Here is a 21,406-nt window from a genome sequence, read left to right as displayed (position 1 = left end):
AATTAAATTACATCCATGCTGGGAGGATTAAATAATGCACAATATACATTCAATAAGATATAGCATCAAATTCTATTTACATAGTAAGTTAGCTACTTTCGAAACAGACATGTTATCTATAATTATTTGTTCATTTTGATATAATGTCTCTTAAAACAGTCATAGTAACAGAGCTTCTGATTTAGTAACAATATTTACAAGTTTTATCTTTGCAAATTAAGCTTTATTGTACTTATATTATTTTGTTGTCATATGTAAATTCATATTAAAAATAATGTATCACATTTGTAACTATTTCACTGCTAATTTACAAGACATAGATGATCACTGCTCGAGATTGAGTTTTAACTTTTATGTATATTAAGTGCACAGATCTGTTTGTTACTATAATAAAACTATAAATGTTGATACGTGAAATGAAAAAGTAAATAATGCAAATTTCGGAATAACTTCTTTTATGAATTGCAAATATAACTTAGCACAGAATAATTGCATTAATAAACATGCATATTTGGGATAGTGAAAAGATTAAATTGAGCATAACTATAACCAAACAAAACTAATACTTAATTTAATGAAAATGTCTTATTAGTATTAAACATTATGGAGTAGAATAAAAAATATTTTATTTTTGTATGATAATTGCTAAGTACAATCATTTTAACGAGATATATGTGATACATATTTGTTATCAAATTCCTCCTTTTTAAATACGTGGTTTTAAAAATCTTAAAAGGAACAAACCCTTAATTGCCAGTTGGTTCTTTTTTATGAAGCTACGTCTAACTTAAATAATGCTAATGAAATACATATGATACATATTTGTTATTAAATTCCTTTTTTTTGAATACATGAGTTTAAAAATCTTAAAACAATTAAACCCTTAATTACTGATAGATTATTCTTTTATGAAACTACATCTAACTTAATTAAAGCTTAGTATTTTAACACATTTAGGCACTAATTAACATTTTTCTATGATTATTAGGAAATGCTTAATTGTTACATTAGAAAATACATTTTTTTATAGATTGACATTGGTCTATCTCTTAAAGTACTGAATTTATACAGTAAGAACATCATTCATTACAATGGAACATTCTTATTAGAATATAATGTAAGTAAAGTTATTTTTTTTTTTTTCATTAAATTTATTTAAGATGCATGAAAAAGCTTGGCACACCCACAAGATATCTATACTAAATCAAAAAATATAGGACATAAATCAAATAGTTATATTTTGTATTCAAATATTTTTGACAAGGTTACAAATAAAGTGTGAAGCAATATGCAAATTTCTTAAATGAATAATGCATGGCAAGCTTATGCCATTTTTTTTAATTTATACATCTAATTATAATGTTAACATAAACTATCAATAACATCATAACAATAACAGAATTATATTAAACAGATGAAATTATTGAAAAACATAAAATTTGAAAGTGGCTTTAAAGCTTTAATTTGACACTTTTGGATGTTGTTTAGTATGTTCTAACTTTTTACCTATTTTCGGGTAAACTTTTTTTTCAAATTTTGGAAGTAGAGTTATCGAGAAAGTGCAATCGAATGATCCAGTTTTACATGTAATTTGTTGCATGGTTTTACTCTGCACATAAAGGCACTCCTTTGACAAATGATCTCTTGTGATACGACATGACCTTAGCTGTTTTGAAAAATATAATTACACTTAGAGACTTTAAACAAATGTGTTAAGCCATAAATGAAATGAAAAATTATTTAAAATAATATAACTTCTTACACTGCCTGAAAAAACAGAGTAAATTTGCTCTGTTCCAATTTTTATAGAGTACAGAAAGCTCTTAGCAGCAGTAGCACTATTTACTATTTGTATACCAGCATAAGTATCACCAGTTTCAAGGATTACAATATTCAAAAAGAATAAACCCAAGTTTTTAACAAAAAATGCTAAATCTAAATTTTTTGGGACATTATAGCTTAAACTCCAGTGCTGCTGAAATAAACCTAAGACTGTATCTGTAAACTAAAATTTAAAATTTTACAATATTTATATAATTTTTTTTAGTGATATAATTGTCTGTTACCTCCACATATGCAAATTTATGATTTTGTTGTAAGTGATTCTTAATTCTGCCATATGGTAACTCCGCTGTACATGACCCTATTCTACAGGGGTAATTGCCTTTTCCAATTATTGGAGGCTTTGTGTTTGTTTGACACATGCTTATACTATTAGATATAAGGGAATTAGTCTGGGGCTCTGTTTGCGTGCCTTTAGCATCCTTACTAGTAACTGTAGGAGCAGTCTGTATGGAAACATTAACTTTATTTTGTAGCACATTTCGGTTTATTCTATGATATGGCTCCATCAAAGAAACCTGTGCAGAAAAACTTATTAATGCATTTCCTTCATAAAATTATACCTACAAACACATTCAGTACTTTTATGTCTTCAAATTTGCTGCATAATTGTTCCGCAATAATATTTCGTGTTGAAAGTAGTTGCCCTTGACAAATTGGACATCTCTCAAGCTCTTGTGTACAAAAATTGCATACATGATGTCCATTTACGCATTGGAAAATAATTTTTTGATTTTGTGGTAGTTCAAGACATACTGGACATTGCAATAGCTCTTCTATTATATCACACCACTAAAATATATTTAAGCAAAGTGAAAACTATGCAAAATATTACTTACAAAGGCTATACAAATTTTCTCTAATAAGATGATTTATAACTGTATATATTAAATATATACATAAATAATACTTTTAATTAATTTTGTGTGGATAAACATTCATATATATACTTATACCTTATAACGTAATTCTTCTACCATTTTTGTGTAATATGCACACACAATGAGTTTTTAAAATTAATTGAACTTATAATTTAAATTAAGTTAATCCTGGACTTCTCTTTCTTAGCCCCCAAATATTTTGTCTCTGTAATATATATATATATTAATTTGGACTGATTCAATGATTTTGCCTTATGTGCATGATGTAATATATCAGCAAATCAGTTAATTCTTCCTGGTTTTTTGAATAAAATAAATTGACAATGTTAAGTGAGTTACTGTACTGAGACTGAGCCGCCTAAACCTAAGAAGTGCGTAATGCGTAGTTGTGCCGGTTGTGCGACTTGTGCAGTTGTGCGTAGTGACTAGTGAGCCCGGCCCGGGCCCCGGAGTCCGGAGCCGTTGAATCTTGAAACTTGAAGTTAAAATTTCAACCGCACAAAAGAGACATCAATTACCATACAATACGGTAAATCACCAACCACCAATACCACCTTATAAAAAAAATTTTTGAAAAAAAAAAAAATATATCTTCTATTCTAATTCGCCATTGCAACACTCACTAGGTGGCGCATCGAATCGTGATAAAAATGGCCGCTTAAAAAGGAAAACACTAGAGAAAAAGAGATAGTGCAAGTTATAAAAAATAGAATAAATATAATTATTAGGTCACCATTAATGGAATTACTTTTGCAATATGTTCGACACACTAAATATTAATTTCTGTGAAAAATTTGTTCAATGTTTTCCTTTCTAAGTCAGTTCTGAATTCACCACCAGTTGGCGCTGACCTTTGCGTGCGACAGCGAATACGGAAATTTCACTAGATTCCACTTTCGATTTTCAAGTGCATTTATAATATCCCATGTACTTTAATTATAAAAACGAATATCAGCTTGTTGTGTAAAGGGTCGAAAAGTTGTAAATTTATCATTACATAGTAACAAAGGTCTGTTCTCGTTGCCTACACTTTTTACACTTTATGCACTTTTTAGGGTGTCAACTTATACAATGGACAAAGACAGAAATACGGAAAGTGTAGAAAGTGTTAAAAGTGTAGGCCAACGAGAACAGACCTCAAGTTTACTGTTTACCTTACCCTATACCCCCTATACATATATCTTTGGCTTAGAGGTAAGGTAAAGCAAAGTTAGGTGAAATCTAACTCTTAACTCTGTGCAAACGAGGTGGATATTAGTGGAAGTGGATGCACATGCCATGCCTCATGAAATTCGTGGATGTTTTCTTATAAGTATAAAAATATACGTACTTTAATTACTATAAGTCTTCAGGGAAAGGTAAGTTTGTATTCTAAAATACATATTAACATTATAAAAATTATATCTGAATGTCTTATCACAATGTATTGAAAGAACATCTTTAATATTTAAAAAATTTCTAGCAATTCTTTATAATTTTACAAAAAACACAAAATCGCTATAAACGAAAACAATAAGGGTAAAAAAAATATTTCTCAATTAAAAATGACTATAAATGGGCTATTGTTTATAGGAGCTAAAAGGATCCTTAATCCAGGGTAAGATAGCTTATGTTAAATAAGTTTATTAACAATATTTGTCACAATTACAAAAGAAATATTTGTTATTAAAAAATAGAAATGCATCATTTAATATATCACAATCTATAACAATAAATACATTTAAGAAAAAACTAGAAAAGAAGTATAATATTCCTCAAAAGCCAAAGAGACCTAAGAATCCATATTTGTTATTTGCTGAAAGTGAAAGAGAAAATATTTTAAAAGAAGAGCCAAATCTTAAAGTACCTGAATTATCATTGAAAATTGGTCAAAAATGGAAAACGCTTGATAGTACAATTAAGGAGCAGTTTAAAAAAAAATATCAAGATTTAACAGAAGACTTTAAAATTGAATTAGCTAAATATAATAATTGTATCAATGAAAATAATGTTATGTTGATGAAGAAAGAATTAAAGCCTCTTTTGGCAGAGAAGGTAAGAAAATATATTTCAAAATTTCATATTTTTAATAAATAAGACACCAAATAAAATTATGTAATGTAACACTAATGTTCTTGTAGAAGAAACAAAAAAAATTAGATGGAAAGCCAATTAAGCCCCCAAGTAGTATGATTTTATTTTTGTCTGAGAAAAATAAAACTCGAGACAAATCTAAACCTTACAAAGTGAGTGAGACAAATTATTTATATCATTAAATAGTGGTCAATTTCTTGACAACAATAGAATAAGCTTGATATTTAATTTTAATATTCCAGGAATGGCTTATCGAAACTTGTAAAGAATATAAAAATTTATCAGAAGAAAGTGTAAAAGTTTATAGAAATCGATTTGATCAATCTCAAGTTGAATATAAAAAGGCTCTTGACCAATGGAATAAAAAAAATGCAGAAGCAAAATTAGCAGCTTCAGATGAAAAACAGCCTAAAATTTCAAAACAAAACATAAAATTAAAGGCTAAGGATAATGTAGACATTAGTAAAAAAGAATAGGATTATGAGTGTCCCAATCAATCACATGAAACAGTTAATCTGTCAAAGGAATCTTCAGAAGAATATATTGGTTGGGGCACAGAAGTTTCAAAAGCTGCCATTTCTAAAACTACATTTAAAGCTAACAAAGATATATTGAATGATGGTAAAATCCCTAACTTTAAAGATGCTGGTAGTAAAATAAATGTGATTAAAAATAAATCATTAGGAAGTGAAAAACCCAATGATAACTCTTTCGAAATTAATAAGTTAGCTGATCAAGAAGCACCCATTTGTAATGATAGGATTAAAATCAAGAAATTGAATATTTTTCAAATTGGACGGTACATAACCATTGGAGTATGTCCTATAATATTAGTTTATCTTTTGTTACCTAAGATTTTATTTTGAATGAGCTTTTGTTAAAATTTACTTAGAAAATTGCTGGATTTTTAATTTACATTGAATTATTAAGAAGTTGTGAAATACCTTTTTTTAGATCTTTATAATTATTCTATAATATCATATACATTTATAAGTAGTTTTTAAATTTTTATTTCTGCTAATAATAATTGATATATTAATTAAGAAACTGAGAGCAAAAGTGGACAAACATTCAAAACAGAAAATCTAAACTGAAATATTTTCAGTAATTTTTGATACTTGAATTATTTCATCAAACAAGTTACTACATTTGTAGATCAATCTACTTTTGCACTCAATATTTCAATAATAGATTATAATTTCCATGTTTTTTTTAAAATATAAAGTATACTAGTAACAATCACCAGAATTGATAAAAGAAACTTTTCTTTTATAGTATTCCTATACCTATTGTGGGGAAAATATAAACAGGTAAGCATTTAAGTTTACAGATTAGTTTCACTTTGAATTGAACAAAAATTGATATCTATAATATATTTAAGGTGATTTGTAAAGTAAATTATTTTTAAAGGCTGTATTTTCATGATTTTTATATAGAAATTGTACAAAGTTAAAGAATTCTCAGTAAATTAAAACTAAATTGGAGTTTTGAAAAGAGAGCCAATATAATGCATTAAAGTAAAACAAAATATATAAACAGCCAAGTCATTACAGATCATAAGAGTGGTCAGAACTAACAGTTTAATTTTACTAGTTAGTTCAGGCCTAATATTGCATAGAAAACAAGCTGTGATTAAAAAACTGCTTTCCTCTGATTTTTGTAGCATCTTGAAATAATATATGCGTAACATTGTCACTGTTATGCAAGGTATAATAATTGTCTGAAAATAAAGATAATGAAATATAGGTTTTCATACATGAAGTTATACATCAATAATTTTACCTTTCCCAAGAGATGTTCATAATTTATAGCAAACAATGTATTTACAATAGCAGCCAATATTATAAAAATTATACGATTTGATAAGAGCCAAGCTGGCATCATTAATGGATGAGATGAATCAACTTTACTTTGATAAGTTGTATTATAATTGTCTGATCTTGCAATATCATCCTGAATTGTTTGTAGCTTACATTCATTTTTATTTTCCTTTTCAAGAGATTTTTTTCTAATAAGTGTGCACGATAATAACTCATTTTCATCACTGACATCCCTATCATCTTCAAGCTCTGATGGAAAACCATTATCATAGGTCATATCATAGAAGTTATTTTTAAACTCATTCTGAGTGTTTATAGGATTCTCCCAATTTTTAATGGATTTATCTAAAATTAACAATTATATTGTTTACTCATAAGAATTAATCATAACAAAATATATGTAGCTATAATTGTAATATTTTACATGATAATTACTTTCATTTGTACAATCATTACTATCATTGCCAAGAATTTTTCTCAAACGGTTTTCAGAATTCTGCAAAATTCTGTTCCTTCTTAATTGTCTTCTAGCATCTAAGTCAGTCATTTCTATTGAGTGAAAGGTCTTTATAAATCTCTTTTTTTATAAAAAATCATAAAAAAGTAAGTCATTAATTGTGCTTGTATTTATGATTTAAATCTAATATTTACTTAATACATTCAAAAATTTTAAGCATATGTTAACGAGGTTATTACTTTTAAATCGTTTGACACTTTCACAGTTCTAAATACTATTTATCTCTATAAAAATGTACTCTCCCAATACTATCCCTCGAATAATTTTAAATTCCTGTTAGCCGATTAAATAATTAACCCTAGCTACTATTAAATAATATAAGATGACGTTTTCCTGTCAAGTCGGCCGAACAAATATGGAATAATAGGAAAAAAATTATTGGAATAGTTTGATAGGTATCTGTAGTTTGTAGACTCTGTTACATTAATAAAATCGTTTGTTAATCAATAATTTTGAGAATTAAAATGTAAATTAAAAATCAGAGTTAAGTTAACCGAAAAAAAAACAGCGCGAATGACTGACCGCTGGCCGAGAATTCAACCCAAGCTACTGACACTTGACAGCCCTGGACGGCTGGACTGGGCTGGACAGCCCTGACAGCTACTGAAGGCAGTGAATACAGAAGGAAGGCCAGTGAAGTGAATTTAGGCCCGATTCCACAAGACTTGTTTAAACTAGATTAAGTTAATTATGCTATATTCTATGTGACATAAAATATAGCAAAATTAACTTAATCCAGTTTAAACAAGGCTTGTGGAACCGGGCCTTAGTTGGTCCAGGCAGAGATGAAACGGGAGATTGCTCATGCGAATTGCGAGGTCCCGAGGCAATCCCTACCGGTAGGCGGCGCTGGTGTTGGCAAACGCGTCTCAGGTCCATCCATCCCGTCCATCGGCTCGCATGAGCAATCTCCCGTTTCATCTCTGGTCCAGGCTAGTCCAGGCCGTCCAGGCCCTTAAGCTAACTGAAATAATGGAATTACTGAAAAGCTCCCATTGTCTGTGTCATCGATAAATGTAATATATGCAATTGGAATTTGGAAAATCTTCATTTGTTCTAGCATTATTGATATTTAAATATAAGTATTAGCATTCTGTCAACCAAGCGTTTAGTAGCGCTGAGTAAATTTCGTATTATTATTGGTCAATTCAGTCAGTTTGTTTTAGCGCTTAGTAAGCGCTAAGTAGCTTTGTGAAGCAGGTAGTCGACAACTTGACAGGGCTGCCATTTGTCTTTTTTTTGCTAATTTTACCTCTGATTCTTCCTGAAGGCCGCTTTATTGAATTGTGTGAAAGTGTGGAAAAGTTGACGAGTTCAGCATCAGCCTCAGCTTATCCAGCAAAGTGCAAACCAGTTAAATAGAAAACATGGCTGCTGCTGCTGCAGCTGCTTTGCTCGATGAATTAATGGGCAGAAATCGAAATGTTCTTCCCAATGAGAAACCTAAAGAACTGAATTGGGAAGATCCAGAGGTAGGTATTGGGTGACTTTTTGTTCTGATTCTTTCCGCAATCTATTATTCGTAAAAAATTAGAGAGTTCATGTTTTCAATGTAACAAGACATACTATTTAATTGTGACTCATACTAATTTATATTTTATTTCAGTTTTGCAAATTGTACCTTGTCAAATTCTGTCCTCATGACTTATTTGTCAATACTAGAGCAGATCTAGGAGCTTGCTCCCGTGTACACGACGACGAAGCTAGAGAATTATTTGAAAAAGCACCATATTCATATCGGAAACAGCAATATGAAGATGAATTTATTCGTTTCTGTCAAAGTATGTTAAACGAAGTAGAGCGAAAGATTATTAAAGGAAAGCAAAGATTAGCCCTCATAGGAAGAACTGAAGCAGTAAGTAGATTAATGATTCTTATTTTACTTAATAATGATATTGTCTAACTTTGTGTTATTACTGATCTTATTTAGCCAACACTTACGCCAGCACAAACACAGAGAAATGAAGAGCAAATAGCTTTGTTAACAGAAAAAATCAATAAGCTAGTTGAAGAAGCTGAGCAAAGTGGAATACAGGGAAATGTTGAACAAGCTCAAGGCCTGATGCGTCTTTGCGATCAATTGAAAGAAGAAAGGGAAACTCTGCGAAAATCTAATGACAATAGCCATTATAATCAGGTATCAATAATATTGCAAGAAAATATAATTGAAATTTAATCAGCTATTTATTAAAAAAATCTATTTTTCTTAGACTGCAGAGTTAGCTGCTGCTCAAGAGAAACAAATGGAAGTTTGTGATGTTTGTGGTGCATTTCTGATTGTTGGGGATGCACAGCAGCGAATTGATGATCATTTAATGGGGAAACAGCATGTTGGATATGCAAGACTAAAAAGTGCTCTCCAAGAGATTATGGTTTGTCAATATTTCTACATTGGTGATAATAATAATATTTATTCTATAGACCTAATTCATTATGATTATTTTCATAGAATAAAAGGGAAAAAGCTCGTGATGAAAAAGAACAGAAGAGAGAGGAAGATAGAAAGCAAAGAGCACGGGCAAATGAAGATATTGAGAGACGAAGGAGAGATGGGGACAGAGATAGAGATAGGGATAGGGATAGGGATAGGGAAAGAGATAAGCGACGTAGACGCACAGATGACGATAAAAATAGACATGATTCCGGAGGGCATAGGTAATGCAAAATAAAATTTGTTTAAAACATCCTTCTTGTGTGCTAATGCTTTAGTACTTTAATTTGGTACAATTTTAATCATTATCCGTGTTTATAGAAATTCTGGACACAGGAGTAGGAGTAGGTCAAGAGATAAATATGACCGACATAGGGACGATGACAATCATCGTCGTCATAACAGAGATAAAGGTACGAAGAAATGATAAAAAATTGTCAATGTACTTTGAAGAGCTATATAAAGGTTTGTTTTCCTTTTGTAATTTTAAGGAAATCGCGATTACCGTAATTCCAGTCATCACAATCGTCGCCGTCACAGATCTAGAAGTCGAAGTCACAAGTAACTACTCTTGATTGGTTAGTGAGTGACAAGTAAGCCAGGTATGCATTAGATAATAAATTTTATTCATCTCAGTTACTGTACAGGTTTTCATCAGGTGAGTTTCTCATTAGATGCACATTATATATACATGATAATTATCTGTGATTTTAAAGAGTCGCATAGTCACAGCGTGCCAGTCTATGGTCCTGCCTATTATTCGGAGAAATGTTCGTACTAAATTTGATACGGGACCTGATTGTACATCATTTATTTTTCAACGCGACGAGCTTACTCTATCTAACGTATTACTGAGAAAGGTGCATCGAGGTAATATCGAGCGAGGAGTAGTAAAGTTTAAGGTATTTTTATCATGTAGTACTCTATAGATATTGTCTGCAGAGCAAGATAGGAGAAGGTATACCTATGCTTGCTTTGATCGGTATAATGTCTTCATAGGTCAAATGCCGTAAATAATTATGTCATATCAACGATGCCATAGTTCTTTTTTTTTTGTCGAAAATGAATTAGTGATTTAGTGAAGGAAACAGTGCCTACTCCCGTAGACCTACCACGTCAGTGCCCTGCGTGACTGTGACTATACAATCCTAGCTTCTACTACGCATTTCTGAGGTATTTATATCGGAATGATAATACCTAACTTGTGCCTTTATTAGGAGGAAAAGAGCTATCAAATTGGCGATCTTTATGTTTGAAAGAAACGCTTGAATACTGATAAAGATAAAACTATGCTCGCCTATATATCATATTTCTTCATTAGCAGAAACCCGATAAATAAGTAAAGATAGCCTTTACTATTCATTATCTAAAAACGATTTAAGATATCCTCGATTTTTTGTATAAATTGGAATTAATTGTAGCTATAATAGGTAATTTAGTAAATATAGGAAAGAAACGATTGAAAGGAGAATGCAGATAAATATAACAGTAATATAATTTACTACTACTCTTTTCGATGAAAAGTTGTTCTACAGTCAATAGAATAACCTGTTATATGTTTTTTTTCTCAATAATGCATGATACCGTTGTTTTATTCAGAAAACGCGATCATTTACTCTCAGTTATTTTACTCGGCTTAAACTATACAGTGTTAAACCCTAGTTCTACCTACCCGTCTTAACAAGATTACTCTGAGTTTAAACAGCTTCAAACTATCGGTATGACAGTTTAGTTCTTTAAACACCGTTTAATTGTTAAACTGAGTTGGTAAAAATGGGGATCCCTATTACAAATTAAACTGATAGTGTACGTGTGGATTCAATTAAATTCAATTTCAAAATTGTTCCTTTTTACCAGTTTATAATTCATAGACTTCTTACTATCCAGATAAAAAAATTTAATTGCTATGGCGTTAAATTACGATATTTCGCAAGCGAAAACTTAAGTCGTACTGGAAACAATTTTGTTTCAGTCCATTTTCTATTCTCTACCACTATCGACTTCCATTATAACAATGCAAATATCTATTTTGGATTGATATTAATGGTACAGGAATATTTTATTTATTTGATAAAATAAACATTTTTTTTAGCACACACCATAAAAAGTAATAAGGGATGCATGGTGAACAGAATACTAGTTATTAATAATCTAAGATAATTAATTGCAGTAATAATTAGAGTAAGATGTTCTCGATACTTAAGCTCTAACTCTGTTTTTCATGCATTATCATAGTATATAATTAAAGGAATAATAACATTTGTCAAATAATATTAATACGATATAGGCATACGCATTATGACTACACTCTATTGAATAGCTAACTGATTGAAGTAAGCAACATCGGCAAAAGTATTTTAATTAATCGATAGAAAATTTTAATGGTGTAATAATCGCATTTAGAGTCGTTTATATAACAGTTTTTAGATCGTAGAAATAGGGTTGTTAAAAGAATGATTAAGTTTACAACGTCAAATTATTCCATATTTGACTAACAAAATATTGTTCCTGAAGACGTCAAACTTAATTTTTGTCATATTTTCGTAAATATTTTGATACGTGTATACAATTGACAGAGATAACATGAACGTGTACTTAATGTAACTGGACAAGATTATTATACTCTATGAGTAATATGTTAAATGACTTTTCTTAAAGTCTTTAAAAGAGATATCAATAATAAACTTGTAAATTCTTAATATCTGAAACTTTAATCGTCTATTTTCAGAATCAAGAGAAGCAGCGGAGAATATAGCCGATGCGAAAGCCTCCCAATTGCACACTGCTTAATGTATTGTTAAGGTAAATTTTTGGATAATTAAAAAAGTATTGTCAGTTTTATACAAAAACGGAAGTTATATTTGAAATTTATTCCGCAATTTAACAAAAGTTCGAGTAATGATCAATTATTATACATTTAATTTATCTGGTCTATGTTATTTTACTATAATGAATTTAATTATAATAATTGCAGTAACTCTAGGCAGAATATATGATAAATCATGCTAATAAATTTTATTGTAATACACAAAAAATTGTTAAATTGAGATAAATAAAACAATACCGCAATAAAATACATTATCTTAAACAACGATAATTTATTAAAATTGTATGGCAATTGTAACAATGATATTTACAAACACTCCCTTCTGCAATCAACTATTTTTTACATGAGAACAGTATACAATATTATTGTATTTATGATTCTATGTATAATATGACTATATAAGTAAAAATATATTATTTATTAAATAAATATAGATTTATGTCTACAGTAGCAGTTATAATACATCGTTTGATGTTTTATTCTTCTTTAATACTGTGAGTAGTGTCCATTTTTTTATACGTCAAAATCAAAATTTACTTGAGTCCAATGTTTCTTGTAAGCTAAAGTTCCAAACAAATATGTTAAATTTCATCTATTATAAGAATAGAAAAAATAAATTTGTTTGAAATGTTTACCTCTTCATATACAGTCCATGCCATAGTGGTCATCAAAGTTCTTCTTAACAGTCTTGGAACAATGCCTTTAAAATAGCCGAAAATTCCATATTTTTTGTAAATAAAAAGAGTAGCATTGTAGAAATGTTTGTATTCACTTGGGTACAGTTGCATTTTGGTTTTGATAACGTCAGCAGGCTGGGTTACGACTGAGGCGAGAATGCCAGCTAGTATTCCGCAAATAAAGTGTATTGTAGGCGATGATTTGTTATATGGAATTTCTGAACAAAAAAGTACTTTTATAATTAATATAAAACCTATTTTACATAATATTACAAAATAAAGTTTTAATTTAAATTACCATGTGGGTTGGCTACAATTTTTAATTGAGTATAGAACATAAGATAAATTCCACTAAATGGTGCATCCCGAAGTAATGTAGGCAAAAGTCCACTAGAAAGCCCTCTAACCCCTTCTTGTTTATAAATTATTTTTAAAGCATCACTAATTCCGTTATATTTATAAACACCACTCTATAAAGAAACAAAAATAGGGGTGGTGATAAAAAAATTAATTTAATAGAAATATATTAAATACAAAAGTGTAATAATAGTTTACCTCATATCGTGTTTTTACAACAGTTATTGGTATTAAAAGGGCTCCGCACATTGATCGTGCGGTTACTCCTAACGTTATAGCTTGAATAGGCGTAAGTGGATCCTCAAGATGACATGCAAGCCTCAGCCAATGTAAAGATGAAAAATAAAGCCCAACTCCAGGAATAACTCTTGTTATAGACTGTATACAATATAAATGTTCTTTTTATATTCATTTTCTGCATAATATTTTGCATATTTAACATTGCACAATTTATCTAATATATTTACCGGGGTCATGCCCTTCCAGAGTCCAAAAACATTTTCTTTTTGAACAATAAATACAAATGTTGAAAACATCCCCTTTCTTGACCTATTAGAGAACAAATAATAGTTGTTATCATGCATTTTATGATATATAAAATAAACTAGCTTAAGCAACTCACCCAACATTGGCTTTCACTGTACTTTGAAGTCTTGTTTTTACAAGGTCTAACGGTTGAAATAAAATAGTAGAAAATGTACCAGAAAATGACCCAGCCAGGAAAGACTTCAATATTGGATACTAAGAGATTAATTATAGACAATGAAATATTAGTGGAAATTTTACTTCTTAATATAACAAAAAGAAAATAACTTGATAGCAAGAAACTCATTAGTTATTAAACTGATATACTGGATGAAAATCATTGTGTAAGAATGAATGATAAATATGTCAATTCAGCTATTACAATCAGGCTGATAAAATAGATAAATTTATGAGTTCACATAAAATATCATGCACGAGTTTCCTCACGTGAATTATTATACTTATTTAGGTCATAATACCTTTATATGTGTAAAATTAATTTTTAAATTAAAATCTTTACTTTAATTGAAATAGTTATAAATTATTCATGTATACGAAACTCTTCTTCTAAAGATTAAATAAAAAATGTTTGAATAAGTTATGTTGTGGTAAAACAACAAAGGAAATCAATTTTCAAGTCAAGATCCAATAATACTAAAGATAGCAAATATATAATTTATTTACATACCGTTGTTACTACTTCCATAATAGAAATTTTACACAGTAAGAGTAAATATACTATTTTGGATATTTTATTATTTAAAGAAACTACAAGGATCGGTACCAACAATGAGTACTCCTTTCAATTTGCCTGAGGCTCTGAACACATTTAAAGTGTTATTCGTACTTACATCTCCATTTATCTTGGTTTCTCCACTTTCTGGGTCGCTTAGGTGACCCTGTGTATCATACATTGAAAAAAAAATGGAGACTATCTAACTAAACGTGATTTAAACGTGACTTAATTTAAACGTGATGCTTCACGTTTTCATAAACTTTATTGGAACTTAATAATGAAACGCACACCTCCTCTTCTTGATATATATATTTAAATATTATAAAACATCTTTTCTTTTTCAAGAAAAATATTGAATTTGTAAATTCTATTAAGTTTGCCATTCAAAGATTTATAAAACTTACAAAATCATTTATCAAGTTATATATTAAATTTGTAAAATTCACACATATACATGTATATAAATAGAAACTTTTTTTATTCAGAAAAATATGGAGAATGAGTAAAATACACAAAAATTATTTAGCTTTCAACAGTTTTAAAGATAAAATTCAACTAGTTTGAATACATTTTGTATATAATTTATAGGTAAATTAAAAAAAGGAAAAAAACGTTCTATAATTATGTTATTAGGAAGGTTGAAAATTACTGATTAGGTTATCTTTACAGCTGAGCTGAGTATATGTATATATATATATATTTCAAGCTCGCGTGATTTATTCGACTGATGACGCATTGTTTACTCTTGTACTTAATTGATCACTATTTCAATTGTGAAATTATAAATGTATAAAAATATCTAACTAGCAGATATTTGCATAATAGCAACTTTAAACAAGAATGACATATATATTGTGTACACAATTGGATGTATACTTTTACAATTAACGTAAACTCGAATATTTAAAACTCGCTCTTACAAGCATTAATTATTATTAATTATTTTTATATCTGAAAGTCAAATATTTTAAATTAATGCAATTAATTAATTTATTATTGTTATATCTACAATGTACTGTGCTACGTAGCACAGACGTAAGTTAATAAATATATTGATTAAAAAAGACACGATTCTTTCAATTATTGTTTTTCCCGCCTTGTTGTTCTTTTTCGCTCTTCATCACTCAATAGACTAGACATTCACAACAGTTCATAGATTATTTCACATTTCACAGATGTTACACAATTACAAATACAAACAACCATTACAAGACTTTTAACACAACGCACGTCTCCGGTCTCAACTCATCTCATTCGTCTCACTTGAGAGTCTTGAGACCATTGGAAGTTTGGAACAGCAAAACTAACCTCGTTTGTTAAATATCGCAGCATAAATATTAAAAATGCTAGAAATTACGTGCAATGACAGGCTTGGTAAAAAAGTTAGAGTGAAGTGTAATCCTGATGATACAATAGGAGACCTGAAAAAATTAATAGCGGCCCAAACAGGAACACATTGGGAAAAAATTGTTTTAAAAAAATGGTATACAATATTTAAAGACCACATAAAGTTACAAGATTGTATCCTTTATTATAAATTGAAGTTAACTTTACTATAAGTGTGAACATTTAATCAAATACTTTCTTTAATATTGAAACTTTAGATGAAATACACGATGGAATGAATTTGGAGCTCTATTATCAGTAATATGTTGCACAATTATTATTTCTTAATTAAGAGGATGGTCATTTTACTTAAAAAATAAATAAAAGTTAAAAATAAATATTAAAAATAATTACTTTTTTATTGCAGATTACAGATTTTTTATCTCAAATGAAATAAGTATGCTGTAAGATTCAATGATTTCACTTTTGAAAAAATGCTTATTATTATTAAATCAATCGATTCTTTTCCTGTGTCTTAAGTTACAATTAGCTCATATTTTTTTAAGTAAATTCATTGAATCTGTTTACTAGATTTACATATGCTTTTGAAAGTAAAATTAATTGTTACAATATTTTATGTTAATAATTGGTTTAAAATTTGTTAACACACAACATTCATTACAATTTTATGATTAAATCATTTCTTAAAAACTCTTGCTACAATGTTTCCAATTCAATATTTGTAAACTGTGTTTCATTGTGCTATTTGATGAAGTTACAAATTTTTTCACTAGACATTTCTAACACTGATTTCTATTCAATGATTTTTAAGCTCAATACTTTAAATAAACTTAATTAAAGGATAAGGTGACTAATTATACTTTTTTAGAATGTAATTAAAAATGTATATCTCAAATGTTAGAATTATTATTAATTTTTATATTTTCGAAATATACCATTCAATGGAAAAGACTTATTTTTTTACTAGAACCCAATTATCTTATTCAATGAAATTCTATTCATTTCTTTTATATAAAAATTAGTGAACCCCTTACTATAAATAAATATAAATTCATAAAAATTTAATTTTAACAATTTATAAGTTTAAATCTCAAATATAAAATTATATAAATCAGTTGCTCCTCTTATAAATACAAAATTATAAAAAAGACCAAAATTTTTATTTTTTAACTGTCTAGCTCTATGCAGTGTCTATTTGTGAACAAAAGTTTTTTCATTCAACTTATTAAACATTTTTGGAGAATACCATTAATAAGTATTTAATCTAAGTTAATTTATATGAATTTTAAAAGTTCAACTTATTGTTATCTGCCTGCAGATTTGCATTTTCTATTCATTGAGTATAGATTACTAAATTACATTAAAAGTGATATCACAAAGCAAATGCAAATTGCATTATCTAAAATTGAAATATATTTCTAACTATGTACTATGTTATTATAACTCTAGAGTTAAGCTATTGTGAATACCACCAATTCTGTTTTGTCTATTTTTAATTCTTCTAATAAATTTTTATACCTATATAAGATATAAAAAACTATGTTTGAAAACCTTTCACACGATTCTTCTAGAATCTTATAAACAATTAATTTTTTTATACATTAGGAATACAATATCCTGTTTAAATATTTGATGCATGTATAAGAAAGAGAAGCAGAAATTACAATTTCAGGGTGAGTTAAATACTCTAGATTACTCTTCATGTTATTCTTCCATTATTATAGCATGATCATTTTTTCGATAAATGAGTATTAATAAAGAATATATCAAGTATTATTTAAAAGCAACTATATCTACAAAATATTAATGTGGGCGTTTAAACATTCCTTTAGATCTTGCCATCGCACATTCCGGTTCTTCATTTATTTTACCTCGGTTGCTTAAGAAATCTCTTATGTGTTGCACAATCAAATCAATTGCCACTGTAACAAAGCAGGATATTTAATATGTAGCCAAAGGTATCTTACAAAATAATTTTAAGCCCACACTTGTAGATTCTTTATTGTTACTTCATTTTACAGATGAAGTATACATTAAAAATAGAAATAAGAAGTAGATACTAATTGTTTTATAAAAAAAAATTAATCAATGAAGGTACAGATATTAATTTGTTTTATTGAACAAAGCAGATTCTTAATTATTCACTGCGCAGAATGCTTAAAAACAAAAAAAGACAAAAATGTATTTGTTAATTGCACAATGTTTTATGAAATTTAATAAAATATGCAGTTTTAAACTCAATCAGTATATTGGGGTAATTATAAGTAACTATGCAATTATCATCTTATGGTTTACATTATGCTTCATTATGGTAAGCTTTACTATAATAATATATAATTAACTAGTAAATTTCACAACGATTCTGTTCACGCTACTTAAGTTGTGATGTGCGAGAAATTTGTTATTTTGGGTAATTGACTCTTCCACGTTTTAATAATTACAGCTACTTATGTACATCCTATTTGAATTTTAATTTGCAAATATGCGGTGTATGTTGAATAATACGTGCGCAATAATAACAAATGTAAAATGTTTTATTCAAAAATATTATGATTAAATAAATCTTTAAAATATCAAGACATTTTTAAAAAATATAGAAATCCTATTTTGCAGTAATAAAAAATGCTAGGTTATAATGAATTCAGACACATCAAAGTATAAGGTTTTGAAATGTAGTATATATAAATGATTTAGCCATGCAAAATATGTTTAGATCATCTGCTGAGAGAGTCTGATGAAGCTGAAGTACATCTACGGTGGTAGATATATGGATGCTGCCCGGATGCATTTTCAGCCTTTTTCAAACGCAAAATGTCCCAGATGTGGTGCACTATAAGGTCTATTGCCACTGCAAACATACAACAACCAAACCATGTATGTCTTTAGAAATTGTCTTCAATTTCTAAGTTAAATTATTTAACTGTTTAGATAAAGGGTAACCGTTCGTTTTTATTGCCAGGCAGCAACCATAGAATAGCTGTGTTTTATTAAAAATCTGTATAGTTCAACTGCCATCCAAAAGTATATCTGCACCCAAATAAGAAAAATGCTATTCAATTTGTTTCACATTAATGCCCACAATAAAGTAAAAAGCTTATTCTGTTAGTAAAATATTATGATTAAAAATGATAAATGCAGATTAAATATGTAATAAATAGTAATGTATACATTTATATACATACACTTTTAGTCTTAGCCTATTAAGATTAAAATATATCTAATTTTAAGTAACTATAAGATTTCTAGCAAAACATTAAAAACCAAAATAACATAAGTTACTATTGGAATGAGAATACCTTTAAAACATTTATTAAAGAATGATTAAATTAAAACTTACCTGTATTATCAGCTCCTCTAGGTATAATTACATCTGCAAATTTCTTTGTAGGTAAACAAAATTCTTCAAAGGCAGGCTTTACAAAGTTCATATATTGATTTAGGACATAGTCTAAATCTCTACCTTTCTCTTTGATATCTCTCGGTACTAAGAGTAAAGAAAATTAGAAACATTTCTTAAGAAATTTTTATAAAATATATACTTTTGTTACCTCTTCGTGCTAATCTGGTATCTGAATCAGTATCCACAAATAGTTTCATATGAAAAAGATCACGTATTTTAGGAAAATAAAAAACAAGAATTCCTTCAAATAAAACTACATCTGCTGGATATATTGTTGTTACTTGATTTTTCATCCTATGCAATTAAAAATTTATTAGTATTTTTATAATCTATGACTACTATAATATCAAGCATCAAGGATAACTTTCATATAAATAATAAAATCAATTACAAGCTATTTGTTCTATAATCATAAGCTGGTATTTCACATTTAATACCAGCTAAGATATCCTGCAATGTTTGTAAAATTAAGTCATTGTCGAATGCATCTGGATGATCAAAATTATATTGGCCTTTTTCTGCTTTAAGTTTTTCAGCTGGTGTTAAGTCCCGGTAAAAACTGTCTTGTGATATGCAAACTACTTGTCTTTGCATATGATCCATATCAACTTGTCCCAATTTCTCCATTATTCGTTTACAAACCGTGGACTTAAAAAGCAATATATATAAATACAAATAAGCTCAACATATATTTTATATGTTAATTTCACTCTTACAAAAAGAGCAATATATGTTCAATATTAGAACATTTAATATTAACCTTCAGCTATAATACTGAGTTAGAATAATCCAGCAAGTTTATAGAAATTAAGGCTTCGAATTTTTGTAATTTAATTCTTACTAAAGTATTTCAAGTACCTATAAAATTAGAAAGTTTTCATGTTTTCTCTTTTTATACAATCTAGTGTATGAAAATTACAAAAAGGACTTAAAAATTGATAGATTTCATTAAGAGATGTACGCATTTAAAAATGCTAAGCTGGCTAAATATTGTGCAGCAAAACCATAACTGGATTATAGTGCTGTAGCTGACAGTTAACTATGAAATTCTATTGTAAATGTGCAATAATTAAAAAAAATTGTTATTTACCTTGCCACTTGCTGTACCTCCTGAAACACCAATTAGAAAAGGTGTTTTACCCTCTAAACCATTAAATTTTCCATTAATTCCAAATGACATTTTACGAGTTGTACTCAAATTCATTGTACTATCTGCCATTTTAATATTAACAAATCAATCCTCTAAAAAGTCTAAAGTATTGCCGTTTACACACAGTATACAATCAGCTGATCATGTAATATATTAAAACTGATTGGAATTGTTAGAATTAGATTAAAGAGAGATTAGAATTAAGATTATTTGTTACAATATTGTCAGGTTAAAATTGCCCTTACAATAAAAATCATAAGCTATTTCAGTGACATTTAATATTAATAATATAAAGAACATATGTAAAAATATTATTAGGGAATATTTTTTTTTTTCTTAATTGTTATCCCGCCAAACGTCAATGACGAATTATAATTTATATACTGCAATTGTTATTCTATTCTGTTCCATTATGGTTCTATTATTCTATGATATTCTGTAAGTATTGTATTGTGCCACAAATCGCAATTGTTGTTCTATTCTATCTATGGAACTTGGAATAGTTGAAAATTAGATATCGGAAATGTTGGAATGGAAGATGAAGATGATGAAAGGTGTGATGGTATAGTAAAGTTTCCTACCCTGACCACTGAAGGCAAGGGAAATAGAATAGATATGTATACTACATACCAGAGGAACTATAATTAAGGACCGGTTCCATAAGCCTTGTTTAAACTGGATTAAGTTAATTATGCTATATTCTATGTGACATAAAATATAGCAAAATTAACTTAATCCAGATCAAAAAAGGCTTGTGGAACCGGGCCTAAGTAAATTAAACTATAATTAATAAAAAAATGATTGTTTCTTGTCAACTAATTTG

The 21,406-nt window shown here is 28.5% G+C and overlaps 6 protein-coding genes across 27 annotated transcripts; 2 read left to right on the top strand and 4 right to left on the bottom strand.

The window, feature by feature from the left end:
• Positions 1-609: 609 nt before the first annotated feature.
• Positions 610-3,222, bottom strand: LOC136780678 (E3 ubiquitin-protein ligase SIAH1B-like). 2 transcript variants are annotated; one of them, XM_066739215.1, is made up of 6 exons: positions 3,068-3,222; positions 2,799-2,928; positions 2,425-2,634; positions 2,067-2,360; positions 1,763-2,005; positions 610-1,666 (listed from the first exon to the last, which is right to left on the bottom strand). In XM_066739215.1, the coding sequence occupies exons 2-6, from the start codon at positions 2,820-2,822 to the stop codon at positions 1,460-1,462; spliced, it is 978 nt and encodes a 325-aa protein (XP_066595312.1). In that variant the 5' UTR covers positions 2,823-2,928; positions 3,068-3,222; the 3' UTR covers positions 610-1,459. The 2 variants fall into 2 exon arrangements, with proteins under 2 accessions (XP_066595312.1, XP_066595313.1); XM_066739216.1 differs by having other exon boundaries at positions 3,063-3,216.
• A 353-nt stretch (positions 3,223-3,575) lies between these two features.
• LOC136780683 (transcription factor A, mitochondrial-like) lies at positions 3,576-6,332 on the top strand. 9 transcript variants are annotated; one of them, XR_010823791.1, is made up of 7 exons: positions 3,576-4,081; positions 4,186-4,320; positions 4,400-4,757; positions 4,844-4,948; positions 5,039-5,595; positions 6,072-6,106; positions 6,233-6,332. XR_010823791.1 is itself a non-coding variant. In XM_066739225.1 (6 exons), exons 3-6 carry the CDS (start codon positions 4,268-4,270, stop codon positions 5,270-5,272), a joined length of 750 nt encoding a protein of 249 aa, XP_066595322.1. In that variant the 5' UTR covers positions 3,586-3,732; positions 3,916-4,081; positions 4,186-4,267; the 3' UTR covers positions 5,273-6,058. The 9 variants fall into 9 exon arrangements, 2 of the variants coding, with proteins under 2 accessions (XP_066595322.1, XP_066595323.1); XR_010823790.1 differs by having other exon boundaries at positions 5,039-5,611; positions 6,233-6,330; XR_010823792.1 differs by having other exon boundaries at positions 5,039-5,417; positions 6,178-6,316.
• On the bottom strand, positions 6,209-7,889 carry LOC136780684 (uncharacterized). 4 transcript variants are annotated; one of them, XM_066739227.1, is made up of 4 exons: positions 7,313-7,889; positions 7,052-7,193; positions 6,579-6,961; positions 6,209-6,516 (listed from the first exon to the last, which is right to left on the bottom strand). In XM_066739227.1, exons 2-4 carry the CDS (start codon positions 7,161-7,163, stop codon positions 6,271-6,273), a joined length of 741 nt encoding a protein of 246 aa, XP_066595324.1. In that variant the 5' UTR covers positions 7,164-7,193; positions 7,313-7,889; the 3' UTR covers positions 6,209-6,270. The 4 variants fall into 4 exon arrangements, with proteins under 4 accessions (XP_066595324.1, XP_066595325.1, XP_066595326.1 ...); XM_066739228.1 differs by having other exon boundaries at positions 7,052-7,165; XM_066739229.1 differs by having other exon boundaries at positions 7,052-7,165; positions 7,656-7,889.
• Positions 7,890-8,021: 132 nt separating this feature from the next.
• On the top strand, positions 8,022-12,621 carry LOC136780677 (luc7-like protein 3). Of its 7 annotated transcripts, none has more exons than XM_066739212.1 (8): positions 8,022-8,149; positions 8,404-8,605; positions 8,740-8,988; positions 9,064-9,270; positions 9,344-9,505; positions 9,583-9,788; positions 9,886-9,977; positions 10,056-12,620. In XM_066739212.1, exons 2-8 carry the CDS (start codon positions 8,501-8,503, stop codon positions 10,127-10,129), a joined length of 1,095 nt encoding a protein of 364 aa, XP_066595309.1. In that variant the 5' UTR covers positions 8,022-8,149; positions 8,404-8,500; the 3' UTR covers positions 10,130-12,620. The 7 variants fall into 7 exon arrangements, 5 of the variants coding, with proteins under 5 accessions (XP_066595309.1, XP_066595310.1, XP_066595311.1 ...); XM_066739213.1 differs by having other exon boundaries at positions 8,024-8,605; positions 10,056-10,166; positions 10,281-12,621; XM_066739214.1 differs by having other exon boundaries at positions 8,024-8,605; positions 10,056-10,166; positions 12,293-12,620.
• A 41-nt stretch (positions 12,622-12,662) lies between these two features.
• On the bottom strand, positions 12,663-16,033 carry LOC136780681 (mitochondrial glycine transporter-like). 2 transcript variants are annotated; one of them, XM_066739220.1, is made up of 7 exons: positions 14,639-16,033; positions 14,048-14,166; positions 13,893-13,974; positions 13,624-13,803; positions 13,367-13,538; positions 13,027-13,286; positions 12,663-12,951 (listed from the first exon to the last, which is right to left on the bottom strand). In XM_066739220.1, the coding sequence occupies exons 1-7, from the start codon at positions 14,654-14,656 to the stop codon at positions 12,925-12,927; spliced, it is 858 nt and encodes a 285-aa protein (XP_066595317.1). In that variant the 5' UTR covers positions 14,657-16,033; the 3' UTR covers positions 12,663-12,924. The 2 variants fall into 2 exon arrangements, with proteins under 2 accessions (XP_066595317.1, XP_066595316.1); XM_066739219.1 differs by having other exon boundaries at positions 14,802-16,033.
• Positions 16,034-16,334: 301 nt separating this feature from the next.
• Uck (Uridine-cytidine kinase) lies at positions 16,335-21,239 on the bottom strand. Of its 3 annotated transcripts, none has more exons than XM_066739221.1 (5): positions 20,524-21,230; positions 19,825-20,081; positions 19,582-19,727; positions 19,371-19,517; positions 16,335-17,955 (listed from the first exon to the last, which is right to left on the bottom strand). In XM_066739221.1, the coding sequence occupies exons 1-5, from the start codon at positions 20,650-20,652 to the stop codon at positions 17,837-17,839; spliced, it is 798 nt and encodes a 265-aa protein (XP_066595318.1). In that variant the 5' UTR covers positions 20,653-21,230; the 3' UTR covers positions 16,335-17,836. The 3 variants fall into 3 exon arrangements, with proteins under 3 accessions (XP_066595318.1, XP_066595321.1, XP_066595319.1); XM_066739224.1 differs by lacking the exon at positions 16,335-17,955 and adding an exon at positions 18,013-18,881 and having other exon boundaries at positions 20,524-20,658; XM_066739222.1 differs by lacking the exon at positions 16,335-17,955 and adding an exon at positions 18,888-19,060 and having other exon boundaries at positions 20,524-21,239.
• Between the last annotated feature and the right edge of the window lie 167 nt (positions 21,240-21,406).

This window comes from Prorops nasuta, unplaced genomic scaffold (assembly GCF_024137725.1).
Source record: "Prorops nasuta isolate Cenicafe-Biocafe unplaced genomic scaffold, Cenicafe_Pnas_1.2 PNAS00019, whole genome shotgun sequence".
Taxonomy (NCBI): Eukaryota; Metazoa; Arthropoda; class Insecta; order Hymenoptera; family Bethylidae; genus Prorops; species Prorops nasuta.
This window is presented reverse-complemented; position numbering and strand designations above follow the sequence as displayed.